Source organism: Erinaceus europaeus, chromosome 12 (assembly GCF_950295315.1).
Source record: "Erinaceus europaeus chromosome 12, mEriEur2.1, whole genome shotgun sequence".
NCBI lineage: Eukaryota > Metazoa > Chordata > Mammalia > Eulipotyphla > Erinaceidae > Erinaceus > Erinaceus europaeus.
The window spans coordinates 4,450,297-4,475,309 of NC_080173.1; the positions used below are offsets into that span (position 1 = coordinate 4,450,297).

The window sequence follows — 25,013 nt, forward strand, 5'->3', positions numbered from 1 at the left end:
GAGAGAGAGCGAGCGCAGAAACAGGCCCTCACACATATGCACAGTAAGCTGGTGACAAAGGCGCCCAGAACACTGGATGGAAAGAAGAGTCTTTTCAGTAAACAGTGAAAGCAGAGTAGTGACCCACAGAAGAGTGCAGCAGGACTGCCGAGTGTGGCCACGTACAAATGCTGACTCCACGCGGAACCAAGACTTAGGAGACTGGGAACTATAAAATCCCTGGGTGGGGGGACATTGGGAGAACACTATGTGATGTCTGTTTCAGAAATTTATTTTTTAAGACTCAAGACCAACATCAAGGAAAACAAAGGCAAAAAGAAATTAAACCAAAAAACTTCTCTACAGCTAAAGAAATCACCAACACAACAAGACATTATGCTGACTGGGGAGAAGACCTTAACAAGCCATACAGCAGCCAAAGGGCTAATGACCAAAATATATATACAGAAACAATCTCACAAAATTTAGCAGCAGACAACTTCTCAAATAACTCCATTAAAAATGAAAAAATGAAGGAGGGGCAAAAAAAATATATATATAGTGAGCCTCTCTGCTTGTGCACATCCTGGGCTCAAGTCTGGCCAACCCCACTCTGGGGAAAATTGCATGTCAGTGATGTGATGTCTTTCCTTCTTTCTGTCACACTCCTTCTGTCTTTCTCTCTCTGAAATTTTCAGCCTGGAGTGGGGAAGCCTTGGCATGAAAAAGGGAGAAAGGGAGGATGTGAGTGGATTCTTTATCACTGAAGATATTCAGAGGCCAACAAGCATGTGAAAAACTACTCAGTCACTGATAATCAGAAAAATGCAAATCAGGACACCAAAGAGATGCCACCTCACACCTGTGGGGATACTTTGCATAAAAAATGACTAGAAACTGGGGGCTGGGCGGGGTGGCACACCCGGTTAATGGACATAGTGTGGAGCATAAGGACCAGTTAAGGATCCCGGTTCGAGCCCCCGGCTCCCCACCTGCAGGGGGTTGCTTCACAGCATGAAGCAGGTCTGCAGGTGTCTGTCTTTCTCTCCCCCTCTGTCTTCCCCTCCTCTCTCAATGTTTCTTTGTCCTGTCCAACAATGGCAGCAGCAGCAGCAACAGCAACAGTGGGAAATAAAAAGGCTAGAAAGAACAGTGCTGGTGAGGACGGGAAGAAAAGGCAGCACTTACACTGTTGCCAGGCCTGTAAATTAGTGTAGGTCCTTTGGGAAGAAGTCTGGGAATTCATTAGAACATTAGAAATGGAATGACCGTCTAGCAGTTCTGCTCTCTAGCAGCTGTTAAAAGAACACAGGAAATCTTTTTTTTTTTTTCCCCCAGCAGAGTTGGTGTTGTTTGGAACTTTATGATTCATCTGGATAGATTTATTTTGTTTGGCATACGTTGTTGGTCTGCTTCTAAATTCTGCTTCTAAGACCCCTTCTGTTTCATTGGTTTAATCCCCCCTGATTAACACTGTATTCTATTTACATAACCACTGTTAACTCAGCACCACCCTGCCTCCAGGGCATTGGTTTAATCCTCACTGTTTTGCACGCTTTGTCCTTCTCCCCACCCCCTATCCTGCGTACCTCCTCTTCGGACCTGACTCTTCCTCCTCAGGATATATAAGGACAGGATTGTGATTAGAGATAGCTTAGATTGCCCTGCGTTCCACATGAATAAAGACTGAACTGCGTACCACTCAGCCATGAGTCCCTGGTCGTCTCTCTCTCCCGCCCGTGAAGCTAGCCCGACAATACATTTTGTGTGTCTGCATCACAAATCCATCTCTCCTGGTGGCCATTTCTTCCTGTAGAAAGTCTTTCAAAATTGATAGTGCAGAGAGGAATTGAGGGGGGGGAGATAGAAAGGGAGAGAGAAAGAGAGACGCCCGCAGCCCAGCTTCACTGCTCCTGAAGTCCTCCTCTGCCAGTCCCTGTTCAGGGCGCCAGTTGCCGGTCTAGCTTCACAGGCGGGAGACAGACGACCAGGGACTCATGGCTGAGCTGGGAAGCACTATCTCGTTTATTAATCAGATACATCGCCTTTTATGCATCTCTTCACCGGAAGTGACAAGGGAAAGGAAATGGCTAGGAGAGGGGGCGGAGCAAAAAGTGAGCAGGAACAGAACACAGAAAGCTTCCATCTAACCAGTGGGGATGAAACCAGTACCCTGCAGGCAGGGCGGGACCCAGGTAAAACAGTGATTATGTAAATAGACCACATCGTAAGTAATACAAGCGAACCTAATGTGACGATCAAAACAGAAGGTCTTAGAAGCAGAATTTAGAAGCAGACCAACACCCCTCCCCTGCAGCAGAGGGCCAAGGACATGACTGTGTCTGCCACCACTGTGTCTGGCCAGAATACAGAAATTCGTACCCCGAGAGACCTATGCACTCCTGTCATTGATACCAAAGTTACTTGTATGGCTGAGATTCAGAAACAACCCCAGTGTCTGACAGCAGGTGAATGGCTGAGGACGTTGTGGTCTACTGTGTATCCACAATGAGGAATACTCGACTGGAGAAACAATGTAATATTTATGAGTGGAACTGAAGAGGATCGTGTTAAACAAAATAACCCAGCAGAAGAGGGATGATGACAAGATATTCTCACTCATAGGTGGGACTAGGGAACAAAGCAAGGATAATTTGTGATGATTTTTTTTTTTTAGATTTTTTATTTTTTTTATTTATGAGAAATACAGGAGGAAAGAGAAAGAACCAGACATCACTCTGGCACATGTGCTTCCGGGGATCGAACTCGGGACCTCGTGCTTGAGAGTCCAGAGTTTTCTCACTGCGCTACCTCCCGGACCACTGTGATGAAATCTTAAAGGACTCATGTTTCACAGGAGGTCTGGAGACTCAGGAGGGTGGGGAGGAGAGATGACACAGCTAAGGGGTGGGGGGTGGGGGTGGGGACCTGGCGGCCTCAGGTGGAGGAGGGTAAAAGCTCGGCAGAAGGTGAGAAGAGCGGACACCTTTCTGCGGGGGGTTGTGGAACTCTAGCCCTGTGATTCAGCATTTCCCTTTAAAAATATTTTTTTAATTATCCTTTTATTTTTATTGGGTAGAGACAGACAGAAATTGAGAGGAGTGAGGAGATACAGAGGGAGAGAGACCCCTGTAGCCCTGCTTCACCACTTAGAAACTTTCCCTCCACAAGTGGGGACCGGGGGTTCAAACCCGGAGCCTTGTGCACTGTAACATGTGTGCTCAATCAGGTGCGCCACCACCCGGCCCCCAAATCAATATTTCCTTAACAGTGGTGGAAATAAAATGATTAAAGAAAGAAAGTTGGTGTCATTTGGGACTTTTTGATGCACCTGGATATATTTATTTTGTTTGACTGACATAGTGTCCTACAGCTTTTTGAATGAATCTTGTCAGAGCGAGCAGTTGGGGAATTTCATGTCAGAAAGCAAACAAACAAACGTGTTGGTTTGTGAAGAGAAATTGGGGAGACCTTACAGCTGGCTACAGCCATGACACAGCCTGACTTCATTGTTCTCTGTGAGTTCTGGACATGGAGTTTGAGGTCAGGAACAGGTATTATTAAGCATGACTTGTTGCTCCCCTCTGAGTGTTAAGAGGAAAAAGAAATACTTGTCTTCTTCTTATTAAATCCTATCAAAAGTGAAAACTGGAAAGACAGATAAAAAGGGGGCCGTAGGATTCAGGAGGAGGAAAAAGAAACAACAATAACTCTCTTTGTAGAAGTGAATGATAACCTCATATTTGACAGCGTAACCACTCGCTTATCGTGTGTTGTAGTCCTCCAAACATCCACTTGTACCCGTCGCTTTTGGTGAAGTAGCAGCAGGTAAGAGCAGGCGATGTCAGTATTGTGGCCGTGTGCAGTGTGGGCACATTTGGGGACAGAGTTGAGGGTGGGCACGACACTTGGGCTTTCCAGGGAGTCCAGGAAAACAGAGGTTTCCTTCCATTTGGCAATTTTGAGAAAGTTGAGTGAAAACCTTTTTCTGATACTGCTTACTGACTTTTCTGAAAAATGAAGTGCTGGTAAAAACCACCGTTAAGTGTAACTTTCTTCTTCTTCGAGCGTTTGCCCTTCTTCCGTAGCCAGTCAACAGCGTCAGGTTGAGCCTGATGTCTGCTTGTTGCTGGCTTTGAAAGTGACTGGGATCCATGTGGATTCAGTCGGCTAGGAAGGATCCTCAGTTTCCCCAATAAATGGGTACTCACGGGATGCACCACGAGAAGGTCGATCCAATGCATCCCATTAAGTGTAACAATTAGTGTCTTTTCTGACTGCTAGAAAGGCCTCTTCGTAGGGGCCTGCACAGTGCTGCACCCAGTTTTGCTCACACATTGCAAAGCAAGGATCCAGGTTCAAAGCCCTGCAGGGGAAGCTTCACGAGGCGTGATGCAGGTGTCTGCCTTTCTGTAGCTCCTCCTCCCTTCTTAACCTCTCTCTGACTTATCAAGTAAAAGAAGAAGACCCTGGAGGTATTTTAAACAAACGAACAAATAAATACCATAGAAAAAAAGGCCTCTTAGTGTAAGCAAAACTTGTGAAACTAGCTTTTCTCTACTTGTTGCTTCTTTTATATTTGTCTGTTTTAATCTGACTAGTTTAATTCTTTATTCGTTTTAAAATTTTAATTTGCATTATACTAACAGACGTGTGATTTGACACGTATAAGACATTAAACTGACATTTGTGTTAGCTAAAGGCAATAACATTGATCTTAAGGCCAAATTCATAACATGTGATGTCAGGTCAGAAGGGGTGGTGAGAATCCATTGGTGACCCATCTTCGTATTTCTTTTGTGAACTTTCTCCTCTACCGTGAGTGGTCATACTGTGCTAATAAAGGACTTATATCTGCTGGTGTTGACCGAATGCATCTGATCATCATTTCTGCAAGAAATTGTTTTAAAAAGTTTAAGAGGCTTATAATATTTGACACATGTATGTTTTTATAGTGAATAATTTATTGTTACTTAGAACTGAAGTTTAGTGCTGCCTCATAAATTTTATAACCACTTCAACTTGTCCTTTGAAAACCTTCTTTAATCTTAAAAGATTTTTTTCTCCTTAGTGGTTCTTTTTTGATCACTTTATAAAATGCCGCTTTACTCAGACCTTTTTGTATGTGAAGTATTTCTAATGGCATTTTCGATTATGCTGTTTGTGTCCCAGCCTTTTCATATCATTAAAGATGCAGAGTCCTTTTGAAGCCGCTTTGTGAGGACTCTATTCAGTGGAGATGCTCCCTCCCTTCACCTTTATTCTTCCTGCAAGATATGCTACGCAGCTTTATTCCAAATGCGTCAGAAGTATTTTGAGGCTATATTCTATGAGGCTGATTATGATCCTTTCTTCTCCCCACCACATCTGGATTATCCGCTAGTAAACTTAGTGTTGTGCTTCTTCTGACAGCTTCCACACATAGTAGCTAGTCCTATCTTGGTTGTCTTCTCCATGTCTCATTTTTGTATTTTTTTTTTTAAAGAATATTTATTTATTTATTTATTTATTTATTTTTTATTTATTTGAAAGGTAGGAGGAGAGAGAGAGAGAGAAACAACCAGACATCACTCTGGTCCATGTGCTGCCGGGGATCAAACTCAGGACCTCATGCTTGAGAGTCCAGTGTCTTAGCCACTGTGCCACCTCCCGGACCCCTCATTTTTCTATTTCTTAGTCTGAGCTCATGCTGTGGCCCATGTTTTCTGTCTGAAAAACTACTTCCCTTGTTATACTATTATTTTACTAGAGGCCCATTACTGTGAAGTAACAGGTTCTTTTTAACAATTTTTTTTTCTTATACTTGAATTTGGAGCATAGCTTTACAAAAGTCACTAATGTGGGACTGGGCGGTGTCACACCTGGTTGAGGGCACACATTACAGACGCGACTGATGCAGTGCTAGACCAGGGTCTGGTCCCTGTGTGCCCCGACTCACCTCATTATGTTGAGGGCTTCTCTCTCTACCCATATATGCTGCCTTCTGGTTATCCCTCAGATCTTCACCCTCAAGCCTGTTAATCGCCTTGACTGTCTTTGTGTCTTATGGACAGACATTCAAGACAACCCCCCCCCCCCAACACTCCTGGCTTCCACAGCCTTGTATAATCATTTCCCCTGCGTGTGGTATGGACAGGGCCTATGCCTTGCTTCTAACTAATAGCACGTGACGACACTAATAAGGATAATAAGGATATTATCTTCATGGCTACGTCACGATTGGTGAGACTGTCCCACTCGCAGACTCGTCTAGAGCCTGGCTGTCTTTGAAGAAAGCAGCTACTTGGAATCACGCCGCTGTAAAGAGCTGGGTCGTCCTTCATCATCATCTCCTTCCCTGTTTGAACCTCCACCTGAGGACCCAGCTCTTTCTCAACCCCCTTTTCTGGCTCTCAGCACAGGGCCCTGCCCAGCTGGGCTGCGTTTCAGCCCCCAGGGACTGTTGGGAAGATCTGCCTGTGCGGACTTGTCACGCAGCACTGGGTGCTCAGCGCCAGCTTCACTGCGGGCAATCACGCAGCCTGTAGACAGTGCAGGCTTGCCGCTGAGACAAAGGCGGAGAGAGACAGAGCGCAAAAGGCCACATTCTTCCCCCCATCTTCTCTTCATTCTACTCATGGTCACCAGTGGTCCGACGTGTCATTTTTGTGATAGATGTGCGCTCACACACAGGAGATAAAATGATCGGTTGGCGGTGTGCCGTGGCTGACCTACAGACCGTAAGCGCTGTGTGCTCTGTGTGCTGCTCTGAAGCTTGTTGGGCTCCAGCTGTGCCCCAGCCCTGTGTCCGACGGCCTGCCTGCTCCTCTTCCTCGCAGAGACGCAGCTGTAGTGCGGATTCCCGCTAAGCCTTTTCTGTTCCTCCCAAGTCTTTCCTGTTAACCAAGAATGCCCTTGCGGGCTCTGTGGCTGAGTGGTAGGCTATAGCACTTGGCTTGCGTAGGCCCTGGTCTCGACTCCTCTCTTTCTCATTCTTCTAATGAATAAATCTTCAGGGGAAATATGTCATTCTTAGAACCTCCTAGTACAGGAAATCATTATTCAGCTGGGTGTGTCTTGGAATATCACAGATTCCCAGAGAAGAAGCCACTGTTTAGGAGGTAGGTCGATTAACACACTTAATGGCCAGACTAGGATGGAAGTTACCAGTTTATTTTATTTTATTTTATTTTATTTTATTTTATTTGTTATTGGATAGAGACAGAAATTGAGAGGGAAGAGGGAGAGAGAGAGAGGCAGAGAGACAGGGAGATGCCTACTGCCCTGCTTCATTCACCGCCGGTGAAGCTTTCCCCCTGCGGGGTGGGGACCAGGGGCTTGAACCTCGCGAGGTCCTTGCTCAGTATATCGTGTGCATGTTTAACCAGGTGCACCACCACCTGGCTCGCAATAAACTTTCTAAATATTTGTGGTATCAACTTGTCCAGTTTGTTAACCAGAAACCAAGTAAATATGCCTTCGTTTATGGAACCCTTACTCTTGTCTTGAAACCTTCTAAGTCAATGTAATTGATTGCTTTTTGAATTTATAGATGGGAAGCCACCTTTAGTAGGGTCAAGTGACTTGGCCAGTGATGACTCTAGAACTGGAATCTAGGTCTTCATAATTCTAACTCCTGTGTTCTTTCTGCTGTCACTGTATAGGCTGGAGTACACCATGTGGAAAATATGGAGATTCTACTTTCAACCATTCCCCCCCCCCAACTGGAACTGTATCAGCAATTCTGGGCAATGATGCCTTTATTCTTGGTTACTTCTCGGTGGAGTGGAAACGAGGCGCTTTGCCTCTGTTCGGATCTCTCTGTTGTCCCTTGGCAACCACATGTCCTGAGGCAAGTGGCCGCAGTGTTCTGAGTCCTGGTTTCATCATCAGGGCAATGGGGCCTCTGACACGGGCCCTGTGACATGGAGCCTCCTGCCCCCACCATCTTCACTGTTGTCGTAATAGTTTTTACAGAAGTTTGCTCTTTGGTTTTTTTTTTTTTTTTGACTAGTCTTTTATTTTCTACATCAAGTCCTCTCAAAGGACGTCATCTTAAAATCCATGTGTGAGGAACCGTTATTAAAACGTTATTCAAACGTTATTAAAATCAGTTTACATTCTAATTGAATTAATGTCTGTGCTGAGAAGTTGTGATTGTTAAGTCTGGATCCTGCACTGGGTGCAGAGCTGTGATGGTATTTTAAGAGCGTCGGAAAGGGTCTTGATTCAGAAGGCTCAGCAAGCCCCCTTTGCCTGATCGAAGGGCCCTGGCGGCCGCTGTGTTGGCCTGCACACCGCCACACCATGTCCTAGAAACAAAGCACTCAGACACTCCAGCCCCTGCTGTCTCTGCGCCTTGCTTTTGTGTGTGACCACAAAGAAAAAACTCAAAGATACTAGACTGTATTCACGCATAATTCCAGACAGATATTTCACAGGCCCTTTTCAACACCTCTAATAATTTTAGGATATTTAACTGAAGCTAGGAGACCCATTGGGCTATCACCACAGTGCACTTAGATTCTGGAGCAGGGAAAGATGAAAAAAAAAAATAAAGACTTAATACCACTTACTGCTTTCACTTGAAGCTTTGAGTTAGCAATATGAGTGAGAGGGACAAATGAGTGATTTTGGATTAACCCTCCATTCAAACAGCACCTCCCAGTGAAGTTGATGCGTCAGCTCTGCTCATCATATTCGAAGTTATTTATGCATTACTTTTTTAGATTTATTTTTTCTTGTATTCCTTTTTAAAGATGTAATCTTATTAATGTGTGTGTGTGTGTATGTGTGTGACAGAGAGAGAGGGAGGGAGGGAGGGAGAGAGAGAAAGAGAGAGAGAGGACAAGAGAACCAAAGAATCACTATGGCGTACATGTGACTGGGGCTCTCGTGCCCCACGGTTGCTCCTCTGCCTCACTGTGCAACCTCCCAGGCCACTATATTTACTATTAAAAGTGTTTGTTATGAGGAAGAAGGGAGGAAGAGAAAGCTTATGGATAAAAGAGTGCATATTGGGGCCGGGTGGTAGCGCAGCGGGTTAAGCGCACATGGCGCAAAGCGCAAGGACAAGGATCCCGGTTGGAGCCCGCAGCTCCCCACGCGCGGGGGGAGGGGGGGTTGCTCCAAGCTGTGAAGCAGGTCTGCAGATGTCTGTCTTTCTCCCCCCTGTCTATCTTCCCCTCCTCTCTCAATTTCTCTCTGTCCTATCCAGCACCAACAATAAGAACAACAAGGGCAATAAGGGCGACAACAATGGGAAAAAATGGCCTCCAGGAGCAGTGGATTCATAGTGCAGGCACCAAGCCCAGCCGATAACCCTGGAGGCAAAAAAAAAAAAATTATGTATTAGTTTATTGAAGTGCAATTTTATAGAGAGTTGTCACCCAATTTCGTTTATCTGGGAATAAAGATACAAACAATGGTCATTGTTGCAGGTGCCATGAGTCAGGCTGATTAGCCAGCCTGGGTCGGGGTGGTCGGGCCCACAGGCTGCACTGAGATGTGGAATATCGAGAAGTGAGTATGCAAATGTGAAACAAAACAAAACAAAACACCCCAAACCAACCAAAACTAAACAAACAACAACCCCCCATAAACATTATTGTACATTACTTTGACAGTATTTGATTTAGGTTAATTTTATGTAAAATGATATTTTATATATTTTTTTGTGTCTTCTAATAAATGTATGCAGATCTATAAAAAAGGACTCAGAATAATTAACCAAGCTTAAGCGATGAGGAGGAGTATAATTTTGCATCTTGCCTTAATGAGATCTTTCCATGGTTTGTTGCCAGGTATTATTTCGGAATGGAGTGTCTAATTATAGTTTTGCCCTTATGGAAAGCATGATTTGCTTTACAGCATCTTATTTATGATGTGGTTTCTAGGAATGCATCCGGACAAAAAGCTCTACTCGCTAAGCTCTTGAAAAATGTCTCCGCCAAGTAGCCAGCTTTTCCTTTGCTGGCGCAGTTTCAAAACATGACCAGCAGATGGTGCCCAAGTATAATGAAATTGTACCTGTAACTGAGGATGTTGATGAAGAAACTTTTTTTTTTTTCCACTTAAAATTCTAATTTAACCTCTTCACTAGAAAAGCTATGGTAGTTTTACTTTGCCAAGCTCTGTTTGTAAGCAGTGCTAAAAATAACTAGCCTCTGCTTCTAAAATACTGGATGGATTTGTGGGAGGGCCCTTCTTGCCTGTCTGTCGATTCTCCATGTCCATTGAATACGGTCACGGTCGTGTGCGCCTTCTCAGAGACCAGTCAGAGAAGCATGTCTGTCGCCGTGTCTGTCGCCGCCAGGAGCCACGCCACCTCCTGCTGGAGCGAGCCAGCGCTGTCCCTACTCGCGACTGCCAGCACTTGAAATGTACCGAGTGTGATTGGGGAAAGGAATTTTAAACTTGATTAATTTAGCCATTTGAGATTAATCAGTAGCAATTGGAACTGGACTTGGACTTCTAGACCTGGGTCTTCTGCTAGGAACCCAAAACCAAAATAAGCAAACAAAGAAGCAACAACAACAAAACCTGACATGGGGACTGCAGTCTAGCTAGTGCTGAGGGAGCAGGACACGGACGGGGAATTGGGTAGTGGTGCATGTCAACTGTCTCTTCCTTTTCCAGCACCATTAGCCGGGGAATTGGGTAGTGGTGCAGGTCAACTGCCTCTTACTTTTCCAGCACCATTATTGAAGAGACTCTCCTTTCTCCATTTAATAGTCTGGGCCCCTTTGTCAAAGATTAGATGTCCATAGGGGCGGGGGCTTGTTTCTGGGCTCTCAATTCTATTCCACTGGTCACAGTGTCTATTTTTCTTCTAGTACTATGCGTTTTGATTACAGTGGCCCTATAACAAAGTTTAAGATCTGGGAGTATGATGCCTCCAGTTCTGTTCTTTTTTTTTTTTTTTTAATTGTTTTGGCATTTTCTAGGTATTTTCGGGTTCCAGATAAATATTTGTAGCTTTTGTTTTAGTCACTTAAAAAGTTTGGTGGGTTGGAACTCGGAAGATAGCTCAGCGGGCTAAGCGCTCGTGGTGTGAAACACAAGGACCAGTGTAAGGATCCCGGTTCGGGCCCCGGCTCCCCACCTGCAGGGGAGTCGCTTCACAGGCAGTGAAGCAGGTCTGCAGGTGTCTGTCTTTCTCTCCCCCTCTCTGTCTTCCTCTCCTCTCTCCGTTTCTCTCTGTCCTATCCAACAACGACAACATCAACAACAACAACAACAATAATAACTACAGCAACAATAAAAACAATGACAGCAAAAAGGGAATAAATAAATAAATATCAAAATTTGCTACAGGAATTGCTTTTAAGTCATTATTAGTCTTAAACAATGACTAAGTCAGTATCATGCCTGCCTTTTTAGAGTCTTGTAAGAACAAACCAGCCTGACCTTTATACCTTTTCTTTACTTTTTTCTTATTTATTTTTTTAGTTACTAGGAGTGTATATTAGCACGATGCCCACCACCAAAGGTCTGTGACCCTCTCCCCTCCCTTCCCCCAGCCCCCTATAGTGAAGCTGAACATCCACCCTTCCCCTCCCCCAGCGTCTTCTACTTTGCTGCCCTACTCCAAACTCCGTCAGATTCTGTTTTGTGTTTCCTTCTCTGTTTTTCTTTCACAACTTCTGTTTGTGAGTGGGACCATCCCGTACTTGCCTTTATCTGTCTGACTTATCTCACCTAACATTAGCTTGGCAGACTTTATTAATGTGCGCACACACACACACACACACACACACACACACACACACACACCCTTTGAGTTTTTCAGTGGTGATAAATTGAACCTTTAAATAAATTTGGGAAGAATTCCTATTTTTATACCATCGAATTACATTCCAGGCTTTAGGCACGCAGGGCTCTGCTTTCTGTCTTTAGTATTTTATGTTTTACTTTTTCTTGAAATTCCCTACATAAGGAACATAAACTATGCAGTCTTAAGTACCTGGTTCTTTCAGCTAACATGCAGTTTTTGACGTTCACATGACACCTATTTTTAGTGTGTCCCTTTCTATTCATGAGTGATACTTCGTTGACATTTTGTTTACCCATTTACCAGTTAACGGAAATCTCGATGTCTTATCAGATTTCGGCAATTATGAATAATGCTGTTATGAACATTCAAATGCAGATTTTGTTTGGACATGTGTTTTTCATTTCTTTGGGGTAGATTTCTAAGAGTAAGTCTTGTGGTAAGTGCATCTGTGAACTCTTAGGGAAATAGCACACAAATCTTCAAAGTGGAAGTACCGTTTCATATCGCCATCAACCATACATGTCCCCAGTGTTTTCTCAGATTCGGCTGTTGGTGGTGTTAATGCTTTTTTTTATTTTGATAACTTTAGTGGCCACGGAGTGATATTCTGCTTATGAGTTTCATTTCCCCTAATTGTCAATACCTAGCATCTTTTTCTGTGTTTATCGGCGGTTTATTTGACTTTGTTGGAGAGGCTTCTGTTCCCACAGTTTACATACCGTCCAGCATTCAGCACGAAATACAGGGCAAACAGAATAATAACTGCTGAATGTAGGCCTTTATTTATTTATTTATTTATTTTGCCTCCAGGATTATTGCTGGGGCTTGACCAAGCCTGCATGGTGAGTCTACTGCTCCCAGTGGCCATTTTTTTTTTTTTTTTTTTTACAGATAGGATGAGAAATTGAGCGGGGAGGGGAGACAGAGAAGGAGAAAGAGAGACATGTGTGATCCTACTTCACCCTGGTGAAGGCTTCCTGACGCATGTAGGGGGTGCGAGTTTGAGCCTAAGCCCTTGCACATAGTGATGTGTATTCAACCAGGCGCACCACTACCCGGCCCCAATCAGGGCTATTTCTAGAAGTATATTTCTAAGAAGTATCCAGGAGTAATGAGTCCATGTAATTCTGAAATCTAGGAGAGCAACTATTGAAAATTCTTTAAGCCTTAGAGCTAGTAATAATACCCACATTTCTTAGTTTGTCCCACTAGACTCTAGATTCTGCCTTCTGAATTATTTCTTTTCTTTTCTTTTCTTTTCTTTTCTTTTCTTTTCTTTTCTTTTCTTTTCTTTTCTTGGTTTTCAGGGTTATTGTTGGGGCTTGGTGCCTGCACTACAGGTCCAGTGCACCTGTGCCCATTTTTCTGGCTATTTTGGATAGGACAGAGAGAAACTGAGGGAGGGCAGAGGAAGACAGAGAGACACCTGCAGACCTGCTTCACTGCTGGCAGAGCCTCCCCGCTGCAGGTGGGGAGCTGGGACTCACACCCACGTCCTCATGCGTGCGGCTCCTTGCACCTCAAACTCTGTGCGCCTGACCCAGTGCGGCTGCCACTGCCCAGCCCCGTGAACCATCTTTCTCATGAGGGATGACGTATATTTGCCGCTGAGTAGTGTTCTTGCAGTGGAGTGATTCTGTCATCATCTTGCTTCCTTTCAGGAGAATTTTGGAAGCCCAGTGGCCCCTTTCTTGCTTCCGTCTTCCCTTGCCCCCTCCATCTGTCCCTCCCCTCCTTTCAGGACTGACATACTTTTAAAACTTTGCTGAAGGGTTACTGTTTCACCGTCTAGGCTTTAACACGCTGGCACAGCCTCTCCTCTCCCTGTGCTCGGTGTCTGGGAGACACACCAGGATCCAGGGCACCTTCATCCTGTCCCTCTTCCCCCTTCCCCAGAGTCCTTTGCTTCGGTGCAGTATGCCACCCCCAGTACAAGATTCGACGTATGTCCTCCCTACTGTCCTTTATCCTTAAGTCCCATCTGTAAGTGGGATCATTCAGTATTGGTCTTTCTCTTTCATGGATGAGAGAGAGCGAGAGAACAAGACTCTCTCTCTCTCTGTGTGTGTAGAAAGACTAGAGCACCATTCACCTCTGACGTATAGTGGTACTAGGGATTGAACCTGGGGCTTAATATGTGTTTGATCCACCAATGAACTATTTCCCTTGCCCTTTCCCTTTCCCTTGGCCTCTTTATTTTTTACTCGGATCCTTTGAGTCCAAGGGGGAACTGACTTCATAGTTCATTTTTCTTCACCCTCCTCCTCTGCCTCCCTCTCCCCTCCCCTCCTCCCTCTCCCCTCCCCTCCTCCCCCGCCTTCCGTGTTGTGCACTGGGCAAAAGTCTTTTAGGTTCATTTGGAAGCTGAGACTGTTTGACTGCTCGTGCTGTGTTTTCACACTTCACTGAATCATGATGGTGGAGTGTTTGCTTAAGACTTCGATTTCAGTGGTTGTTTTTTTACATGGGCTTAAGCTAATTTAAAGTTCCAGGTAATTGTACATTTTTGTTATTTTATATCTTGTACATGTGTCATGATGTAGGTAGAATATATGAGTTGAGTAAAATTGCTGATCTTTTAATAATATCAAAATTGCCTGAGAATATATTTTTTATTTTTCCTCCTTCTACAAAGAAAAGAGCTAAGGAGTAGAAAATATTTACATATATGTAAGGTATTTAGTCCCATTCAAAAATCACACTGTACTTGTTGATAAGCAAGTGTAGGTGATAGTCATGTGTACAGTCTAATTTAAATGACATAAAATATGATAAGTACAGATGACTATTCACATTTTTCTTTACCTTTGCAATGTTATTTTAATGGAAAAATCATCTTATTTTCTGAAGGAGTGAAATTGGGAATTCTCTGCTTGGCACTCCTCTGAATTCTGATTGTTAACTATTTTGGCTTTCACTAGGGATTCATGCACTACAGAATTCCAGATGAGACCACATTCTTTAAGTCCAACCTGCAGAGATGATGAAGAAAATGTCTCTCCGAAGACGCCTGTAAGATCAGATTCTGCTTTTATGTTTTGTTTTAATTTAATTATAAAAGGGAAACATGGACAAAACCATAGGATAAGAGGGGTACAGCTCCACACAATTCCCACCACCAGAACTCCGTATCCCACCCCCTCCCCTGATAGCTTTCCTATTCTTTATCCCTCTGGGAGTATGGACCCAGGGTCATTGTGGGATGCAGAAGGTGGAAGGTCTGGCTGCTGTAATTGCTTCCCCGCGGAACCTGGGCGTTGACAGGTGGATCCACACTCCCAGCCTGTCTCTCTCTTTCCCTAGTGGGGCAGGGCTCTGGGGAAGTGGGGCTCTAGGACACATTGGTGGGGTTGTCTGTCCAGGGAAGTCCGGTTGGCATCATGGTAGCAAATAGAACCTGGTGGCTGAAAAGAGAGCTAACATATAAAGCCAAACAAGTTGTTGACTAATCATGAACCTAAAGGCCCCCCCAACTCTTCATCTGCTTTTATGTTTTTTAACTTCACCGACATAAGTTTCATCTTGTCAAAGTTCAATGATTACTAATTGGAACATGTCCATGTATGTCTTCATTACAAGGAGGCTGGTTTGGCAGAACACAGTGAATCCTGTGCTTTCTCATTAATTTCTAAAGCACGTTTGAACTGATTTCTCATTTTTCCTTTCTTTTTGAAAAATTCATTTATTATTGGGTAGAGACAGAGAGAAATTGAGAGGGGAGGGAGGTAGAAAGAGGAAAGAGACAGAGAGACATCTGCAGCCCTGCTTCACTATTCACCACTCATGAAGCTTTCCCCCAGCAGGTGGGGACCAGGGGCTTGAACCCGGGTCCACGTGCACTGTAATGTGTGTGCTTAACCAGATGTGTTACTGCCTGGCCCCTCATTTCTCCCTTCCATTGAAGAATACTTGAATAGCTTCATCTTCCTTTCTTTTTCTTTTCCCCTTTACTCAGGGTATGTATAAAAATAATCAAGACACCCATTGACCATAAGTTAAGACACTAGGATACATTTGTAGTGCAGTGGGGAACATTGCCCCCAATTCACACTTTGTGAATAAGAATGCTGACCTGACATCTGATTGCTATAGACTGGGCTTGAATAAAGGGCTACGGAGCATTTCACTTAGGTTTGTAAAAAGGAGATTTTTGTTTGCCTACTACAGTTGTTCCTGCTTAGCTCTGGCTTAATTTAGATTCGAACCTTTGTCATAGGGAGAGCCTGTGTTGGATGTGTGACTCCCAGCACATACTTTTCTCAACATAACTGGCTTCACTTTGCCCAGTGATCATCTGGAACTTTCAGGAACATTTTCATATAAACGGTAACACATCTGAGATATCTGAGTTCATTGCCATCATCCTGGTTCCTCAAATAGTTCCTTAAGACATTTCTGTTCACAAAGAGAAATGCAAAAAGTAGAAGACCAGCAGTGCAATCAGTAACGCATTTTAACATAGTACAAAAAGAATAAAATCAACATCTGTCCAGCTGAAATTTAGAGACTTTGTAAAATGCGAGTACAGTGCTCGTGCATTTTCATCACTTCACATGATGTAATCACGTCAGTGTACAGGCAAATATATTACTAGTAGTAAGAATTCAAAAACCACGAACATGATGAAAAATGATGGAAATGATGAAAAACTTGTATTAACAGATTTAATTTTCAAATAAAATTTTGACTGTACAAGAATCACTATTTTATTTTACACAGGTTTACCTTTCAAGGTTTTTTTTTTTTGTGTGTGTGTGTATGTGTGTGTGTGTGTATGTGTGTGTATGTAGTGTGTGTGCGTGCGTGCCTTCAGACTGTTGTCCAGTTCTGGACACATAGCTTAGGCTATTCTTGGATAATTGTAGTTTTGTTCAGGTTTGATAAGCATGTAAGGGACGAGGTTTGGAATCTTTTTTTTTTTTTTTTTAATGGCCTCTGTTGTGTTCTCATGCTGTGAATCCAGAACTCATTTATCTTTCTGTTCAGAGTATGAATGAGAATTAATTTAGGAACAAAGAACTCCATGGACATCAACACAAAATTCCTTGTCGACTCATTTTAATGAGAGTATAGAATTCATCTTTTTAAGTGCTCCGCTCACTGCCTTGAAGGCCACTGTGGTAGACCACAATTAAAACTTTTTGTCAAAGAACTTAAAGAGTCTGGATTAATTTTAAAAATATTCTTTTGATTTTTTTTTTAATCTAGTTGCTGTGTGGAATATATTGTGAAGGCATCTCATAGTTCTAAGCAGCTACAACAAAAAGTCATTCCATAAAATGGAGCACTGTAGCTGTGTTGTAATACCATCCGTTCCTCTGAGGCTCATATAGAGTTAGCAGAGACACACACATAGACAGATGAAATTCTCACCACTCTTAACTGACAAATGTTCTCTACTATTTTCTTCTCTTCTTTTTCTCCCTCTTGCCCTCCTCTCTTTCTTATGCTACTGTTTCCCTCTCTCCTTCTTTCCTGTGTCACTTTTTTTTTTCCTCTTTTGTATTACAGGAAGTTCATCTGAAAAAACCTGCTCTTTCGTTGGATGACAGTGACATTGAAATGCGACTTAAGAGTTGGAATCTTGGGGTAAAAAAAAAAAAAATCAAAACTGTATGCTTTCTGTCTATGTGTGATGTGTCCAAATCATGCAGCATTTGGAAAAATATCTGAGCTAACTGGCTCCTTTTTGGTGAGTATTATTACTGGATGTCAGACATTGAGTGCTGCGTCAGCACCGAGAAGGAGTGTGAGTACATGAACACAAAAGAATAGCCCTAAGGAAGCACGTCATAGTCCCTTGCCCTCCATACACAGGCTTACTCGCTGTTGAAATAATATGTACGTGCATGCGTACATGTCTGTGCACATGCAGCAGCTAGATAGTAATTTAAGGTGGTACATGATAAATGCCAAAAGTAAGTTCTGTAAGAAGAAGAAGAAGAACACCAAAGTCAAGGGAAGGAAAGAAACTCGCAGACACGACATTATCTGTGTTTGAAAAAAAGTTCAGCGCAGCATCAGGGGTACGCTGCCACAAAGAGCAAGCATTTGTTTTCAGCCGCAAAGACTAAGTGTCCCGTGTGCCGGGCAGCTGCAGAGGCCAGCCAGGCATTCAGGCCAGAAGTGGTGAGGACAGCAGTCTGTCACAGGTGCTTACTCATGGCACTCAGCGTTTGCGTAGGGGACTAGCTAGCGGACAGGATCACCCGACAGGATGACAGGATGGTGTTGGAGCTTTGCATGGTACATCGGGAAGCTTAGCTTTGCAGTTTTAAGGAGACATGAGTGCTTCGAGTTGGGCTCTTCTTCCCGCATCTAATGATTCTATGAACCATCTCAAGTGCATCTTCTGAATGAAACTTTAAACGTCTGTCTCACCTGGCTTTTCAAGCGTTACGGTTACTTGCTTTATGGTCTGTGTAGGGACCGTTTCATACTTGACATTAACTAGGGACTTCTGGTAGTCTCGTTAGACACTAATTAATTAAGGAGGCAAATCAGAGATGGCACGGAGTGGCAGCACACAGTGGGGATGTTCTCTGACTTCCTTTCCCCAGTGTTCCCGCGTGGTGCCGGGCTCAGCCTGAGTCCTTGCACGTTCTTCCAGGAGGCCATCACCTTCTTCCGTTACTCCTGCCCCTCCCCATTTATTGGAAGGTCGATCGTTCCCAACACATGCCTCTGGTTTTCCAGCTCTGTGTGATGGATATGGATAAATCACTCTCACCCCCCAACTTGTGCTTGTATCTTACCTTTGACCTTTTGTCCCCACCTCCCAAGCTCCACCTGCAAGTGAGGTCATCCAGCGTTCCTCTCTTTCTTTCTGATTCATCCTACTGAACGAGCACTATCGCTTCAAGTTCCAACCGAGGCGATGCAAAGATTGGAATTGTAGATCCTCTAACCTACTCTCCAGGTCTTTGAGCCTTTTGATAAGTGATGGGGTAGGTTCACTCTTGTAGGTGTGGCTGTCCAGCTCTCCCAGTACCACTTGTTGGGGAAGTCTTTGTCCCCATCCAGTGGCTCCGGCGTCTGTGTACGTGTGGGCTCATCGGTAGGCTCTCGATTTCTGTTCTACTGATCCGAGTGTCCATTTTTTATTCTAGGCTCTTGTTTTAATCACTGTTGCTTTGCAGTCAGTATGAACTGAAGTTGGGGAGTGAGATGTCCTGTTTATTTCTTTTTTTTTTTTTTCTCAGAAGTGCTTTTGCAATTCATGGTTCTTTTGTGACTCTCCATAAAGTGATGGACTGGGTGGTCAGCTTCCTTGAAGAATGTCATTTGGTCGCCGTGAACGTTGTGTCTAGTTTACAATGTCTATGGCAGTTTTGTTTAAGTTTGCCTTGGTTCACCAGCATTAGTTAATGGTCTGTTTTGTCTTCCCCTTTGTTTTCAAGTGCTGTTATTTTAAGATAATAAAAAAAGGGCATAAATACTTTTATCCTGATTTCTAAAATACATTAGTGAGTTCTCTTCAGTAAAAATCACTGACATTCGACGAATATCACAAATCCTTTTCCATATTTACTAGGGAAGTGAATGTAGAAAAAGGACATTTTCTCACCTTGCATGAAGCTTTTGATTTATGACAGTGAGAATATGATTATTGTGGGTGGGTGAAATAGTGCATTTGGATCGTGTGCTGCTTTGCCATATGCACGACCCAGGTTCAAGCCTAGCTCCCACTGCACTGAAGGAAGCTTGGTACACACACACACACACACACACACACACACACACACACACACACACACCATTGTGCATAATGGTCGCTGCTTGGTGTTTTAAAGGAAAATTATATGCAAAAACTGTTTCAATTTTTAGATGTTTTTGCATACTTGAATTAGTAATACTGTTTGAGATCTTAGTTCTGTAGATTTTTGTTGCTTCTTAAAAATGTTTTTCTTTTCTATTTTATCATTTCCCCTTTTTTTTTTTGTCTTCTCTCTTCCCTCATCTTTTCTTTTTACCCTTTATTGTAATTTCACCAAAAGTGCCAAGGAAGGAGATGTGTTTCATTCATTGATGGAGTGTCTGGAACTGTGATTAATGAGGATAATTTTTACTTAGTATAACTCAATCAGAATGTACTTTCAGATATAATTTTAGGCAATTGCTTGTTTTCCCTTACAGGTTAGAAATATCTAGTCTCATATTAAGCAGTGATCTTGGAGAGAAACTGAAGTTAATTTAATACATTTATGTTCCCTTTGTGGTTGTAATTTTCTGTAAATATTCATTGTGTAAATGTGTCAGATTTCAAGAGCAGGGAAAAAAACAATTGCCTAAATAAAAAAAAAATGACAGAGGTGGCTTCCATAAAAAGTTAACATTTCAATAAAAATACCCATCACTCTATCAAGACTATAAAAATGTTTGCAATTATATATTCGAGGGACCATGATACACCTCGTTAAGCATACATAGTGCTAATCCAAGGACTCACACAAGGGCCCAGGTTCGAGCCTCCACTCCCTACCTGCAGGGAGGACACTTCACAAGCAGTGAAGCAGGTTTGCAGGTGTCTTTTTGCTCTCTCTCTCCCTATCTCCTCCTGCCCTCTCAATTTCTCTCTGTCCTGTCATATAAAATTGATTATATATAAAAAAAGGAAAAAATGGCCACCAGGAGCTGTGGATTTGTAGTGCCAGCACCAAGCCCCAGCAACAACCTTGAAGGCAAAAAAAAAAAAAAAAAAATAGAAAAAGAAACAAAGAAATATATACTCAGAATATTAACTTATAGTTTCTATAAAAATGTAAATATAAATACTTGTTTATTAACATTTTATGTTCTCTAATCTTCTTTATTACATATTACTCTTAGAAAAAACAATCAGAAAAGAGATTTGTAATACTTTCCCAAAGCTTGTACTTGAGGAGTAAAACTACCCAGTTTTGCTTGAGCATTTGGCATTTACTTCTTTTTTTTTTTTTTGCCTGCAAGGTTATTACTGGGGCTCAGTGCCAGCACTACAAATCCACTGTTCCTGGATGCCATTTTTCCCATTTTGTCTTACTTGTAGTTGTTATTGTTACTGTTGTCATAGCTGTTGTGGTTGTTGGATAGGACAGAGAAATGGAGAGAGGAGGGGAAGACAGAGAGGGGGAGAGAAAGACAGACACCTGCAGACCTGATTCACCACCTGTGAAGTGACCCCCCCTGCAGGTGGGGAGCCGGGGGCTCGAACCGGGATCCTTACGCTGCCCCTTGCGCCTAGAGCCGTGTGGGCTTATCCCGCTGCGCTACCGCCCAGCTCCCGACACTTACCTTCTTTTTAAGTGACTGTATTTTGCTTCAGTCATGTTGGAGTTAGTCTTTTACAGTCTACCTTCCCTGCAGCTTCAAGCTCTGGATAAAAGGAGAGTCAACCACCTGAGACTGGGAAGTAAATAGAAGCCTGCAGCTCAGTTTGGGAGAGACCAGACCAACAATACATGAAGAGCTGCTGACAGTTCTTGGTTTCTGACTTCCCTTCTTAGCTTGTAGTCCTGATGTGTCACGGTGGGCTGAATGAGGAGAAACTCCTAGAGAAGTCGACCTCCCCTGGTCAGAGCATCGGGAAAAACTCTAGGAGACCGTAAGGGGGACACTGGTCTTTTTCTCTTTTGGCCCAGCCCCAGTCAAAGAGCCGGGTGGTGGTGCACTGGCAGGATTGGGGGCCCATTTCTCTGGGTGGGTGAACCAGAAAAAGGTCCCTTTGCTGTGCATACTGTGGTGGTGGTGGTGGAAGCATTTCCGTTGTTTTTTTTTAAATTAATTTAATAGTGATCGACAAGAACATGGGATAAGAGGGTACAATTCCACACAGTTCCCGCCACCAGAGTTCCGAATCCCTTCCCCTCCATTGGAAGTTTCCATATTATTATTATTATTATTATTTGCCACCAAGATTATGGCTGGGGGTTGGTGCTAGCATTATGAATTCTTTGCTCAAGTGGCCATTTTTTTTTTTTTTTAAATTTGGATAGGACATAGAGAAATTGAGAGGACAGGGGAAGATAGGAGGAGAGAAGTGTAGACACCTGCAGACCTGCTTCACCATTGGTGAAGAGACCTCCCCCCCCCGAAAGTGGGGAGCCGGGGGCTTGAACCGGGATCCTTTCACAGGTCCTGATGTTCGTACTTGCTTTTCCACCCTCTGCTCTGCACTCCATATGTTGATGCCCTGTCCTGCCGATTCCTGCTCCCTCAGCTTCCAGTCAAGGGAATTGGGCCTTGGGAAGGACGGACCTCTCTCATCCTCCCAGAGTCAGAGCCAAAGAGGCTTAAGTTCCGGTGAATGAAGTTGAGTGTTGGGAATCCACCAGCCCCTGCTTCACAGGCTGCACGTCACTACTTCTTCCACTCTCCGTGTCTCCAGGGCTCGCAGAGCCACCCGCTAAATGCTCAGAGTGAGTTTTGAGTTTTCATTTACAAATTCTTTTTATTTATTTATTTATTTATTTATTTATTTTATTTTATTTAAGAAAGGATTAATTAACAAAACCATAAGGTAGGAGGGGTACAACTCCACACAATTCCCACCACCCAATCTCCATTTCCCACCCCCTCCCCTGATAGCTTTCCCATTCTCTATCCCTCTGGGAGCATGGACCCAGGGTCATTGTGGGTTGCAGAAGGTAGAAGGTCTGGCTTCTATAATTGCTTCCCTGCTGAACATGGGCGTTGACTGGTCGGTCCATACTCCCAGTCTGCCTCTCTCTTTCCCTAGTAGGGTGGGTCTCTGGGGAAGCGGAGCTCCAGGACACATTGGTAGGGTCTTCAGTCCAGGGAAGCCTGGCCAGCATCCTGATGACATCTGGAACCTGGTGATTGAAAAGAGAGTTAACATATGAAGCCAAACAATTTGTTGAGCAATCATGGATCCCAAGCTTGGAATAGTGGAGAGGAAGTGTTAGGGAGGTACTCACTGCAAACTCTAGTGCACTTCTGCTTTCAGGTATATATTTTGCAGTAGTTTATGGATACGTGTGAACATTAGCTCTCTCTCACAGAAACTGGTGTATATCTAGGTTATGGGACTTTGTTAGAAAGTGAACCACCTGAGATAAAATTAGAGTGTACTATGAAAGGAAAGGTCTCACCCGAGTAATGAAGCTGAAGGGTTGTCATTCCACACGTGAAGTCTCTGGACACAGTCTGAGGTGAAGCATGTTGAGGTGGCAATCGTTGCGTTGGTTAGGTTGTGATCAGCGGATGCAATATTATTTGGTATGGATTGGGAGAGGCATACGGGAAAGTGGGCCCTATCCAAGGGTTCCAGGACTGGGGGAAGTAGGGGCTCTATAGTGGAGATGTGAGGTTCCTGCTGTCTTAGGGTTCAAAAAGACAATCAATAGTTAATGTTATCATCACATTTACAAATTCTAAAAGTGATTATGTTCTGTTTCCCATGAGGAGTCAGCTGTGGACACTATGTTACCCTTACCGCTTTTTTTTTTTTTTCTTATTTGTTATCCTAAGTAAAAAGAAGCTACTTACCATCTTGAGCTACATATACAATGGTCATTCACAGCTACGGAAAAAGACGAGTGAGTCTATCAGAGAAACTAACAATTTCTGTTTCTGTATGTAGAGCTTTATTTATTTTTTCCTTCTTTAAATCAGCCTTCACCTTGAGTCACCTTTTTTTGCAAGAGCTAAAATAAATGTGTGCCGAGATGGGAGGAATTACTGTGGGTGGCGTTTTATTTCTGAAATGGTTATGGCAGTTTCTGAAAGTGAAAAAAATACCACTACAGGACAAAAATCAACAAAAAGGGCGGGATCTGAATAATGTTCTCTTCAAATATCCAGTGGATATTTATACAACTCATCTAATTAGGGCACAGAGAGATTCTCAATACATGACTTCATTTTAATAAAAACTAGCAACTAACATTAAAAATAAGTGGTCCCCTCTTCCTGTTTTCACCTAAAAATTAAAACCGAAATATAAAAGCTCCTGTCAGCCTGGCATGACAGTTGAGCTTGGAGAATGCCCAGGCTTCACAACGGTCCCCTCGGCACTGAGGGAAGTCCCCTTGCTGTGATGTCTGTCCTCCTCGCCTTTTGACCCTGCCTCTATCTGAAGCCCTAGCGCTGAATTTAGAAGTGAACTCTTATGACTATCTGTGTGTAAAAACAGCAGTCAGTGCTGGGTGTGAACAACAAAAAGCAGTGATGGTGTCTGATGGGAAACAGTTCTGTGACATAGCCAGTGCAGTGAGGCTCAAAAATTCCTCACTTCACTTAATGGGGAAAAATTCAAAATATAAACAATACAACCTCAGGCAAACAAAACTCCCCAAATCCTCAGAAATGATCAAGAAACCAAAACTTGATCTTTGCAAAGAACAATAACAAGGGGACTCGAGCGGCGACAAAGCAGCAGACACGTGTCTTTCATGCCGAGCCTTCGGGTTTGACCCCTAGGGCTGCTGCGTACGACAGAGCTGCTCACCAGCCTTTCGTTTGTCCGCTCGTCTCACTCATAAAATAAACACATTAATAGAATCTCCTTAAAGAACGGCAACGGAACTGAGGACTTTTCACTTGAGTGTGACCTAGCGAACATGTGTGGGCACAAACGGTGCTGAGTTTTGAGAAGAAATCATAGCAGATATGGTGACATAGCCATCAGAGGCGAGTGCTGTTACTGCAGACTTAGAAAAATAAATTGGTATTGAAGAACATTACAAACTGGTAAAGCGAGTACTAGTCACCGGTCATCCTTCATCTGTCTTTGTGCTGCTGTCCTATTTTTTTCTTGTTCCTCTTCCTTCCTGTGAGAGATCTGGCTATTTCCTGCTGCATGGAGAACCGTTGTGTCATGCAGGAATAAATAGTGTCCTAGTGTAGCAGACAGCTAAGATCTGTTGAGATATTGTTCTAATGTGTGAACTGCCCCCGTTGGCAGCTCACTGAGTTGTGAGCTAACTGAGGTTAGGGTTGATGTGAGCCAAGGTTTGCTCAGGTGCTGTGCATCAAAACTCTTACTGCTACAGCAGATACTACCAAGTCCTTTTCTGAAGTGGTTGTACCAATTTTTAATTTTATTTTTTCCTCCAGGGTTATTGCTGGGCCTCAGGGCCAGCACTATGAATCCACTGTTCCTGTGGCCATTTCTCTTCTTTTCTTTCTTTCTTTCTTTTTTTCTTTCTTCCTTTCTTTCTTTTTTGTTTTGTTTTTTGGATAGGAGAGAAATTGAGGGGGGAGAGATTGAAAGAGAGAGAGGAAGATAGACACATGCAGACCTGCTTTACCACTTGTGAAGCAACCCCCCTTCCCACCC

General features: G+C 43.4%; 1 protein-coding gene across 1 annotated transcript in view; it reads left to right on the forward strand.

Annotated features, from left to right (window-relative positions):
* CEP112 (centrosomal protein 112) overlaps positions 1–25,013 on the forward strand; it is a 416,214-nt gene that overhangs the window by 22,295 nt on the left and 368,906 nt on the right. The window contains exons 5-6 of the mRNA XM_060202613.1: positions 14,656–14,746; positions 17,246–17,323. Of these exons, the coding sequence (XP_060058596.1) occupies positions 14,656–14,746; positions 17,246–17,323 (169 nt within the window). The remainder of the gene's footprint in view (positions 1–14,655; positions 14,747–17,245; positions 17,324–25,013) is intronic.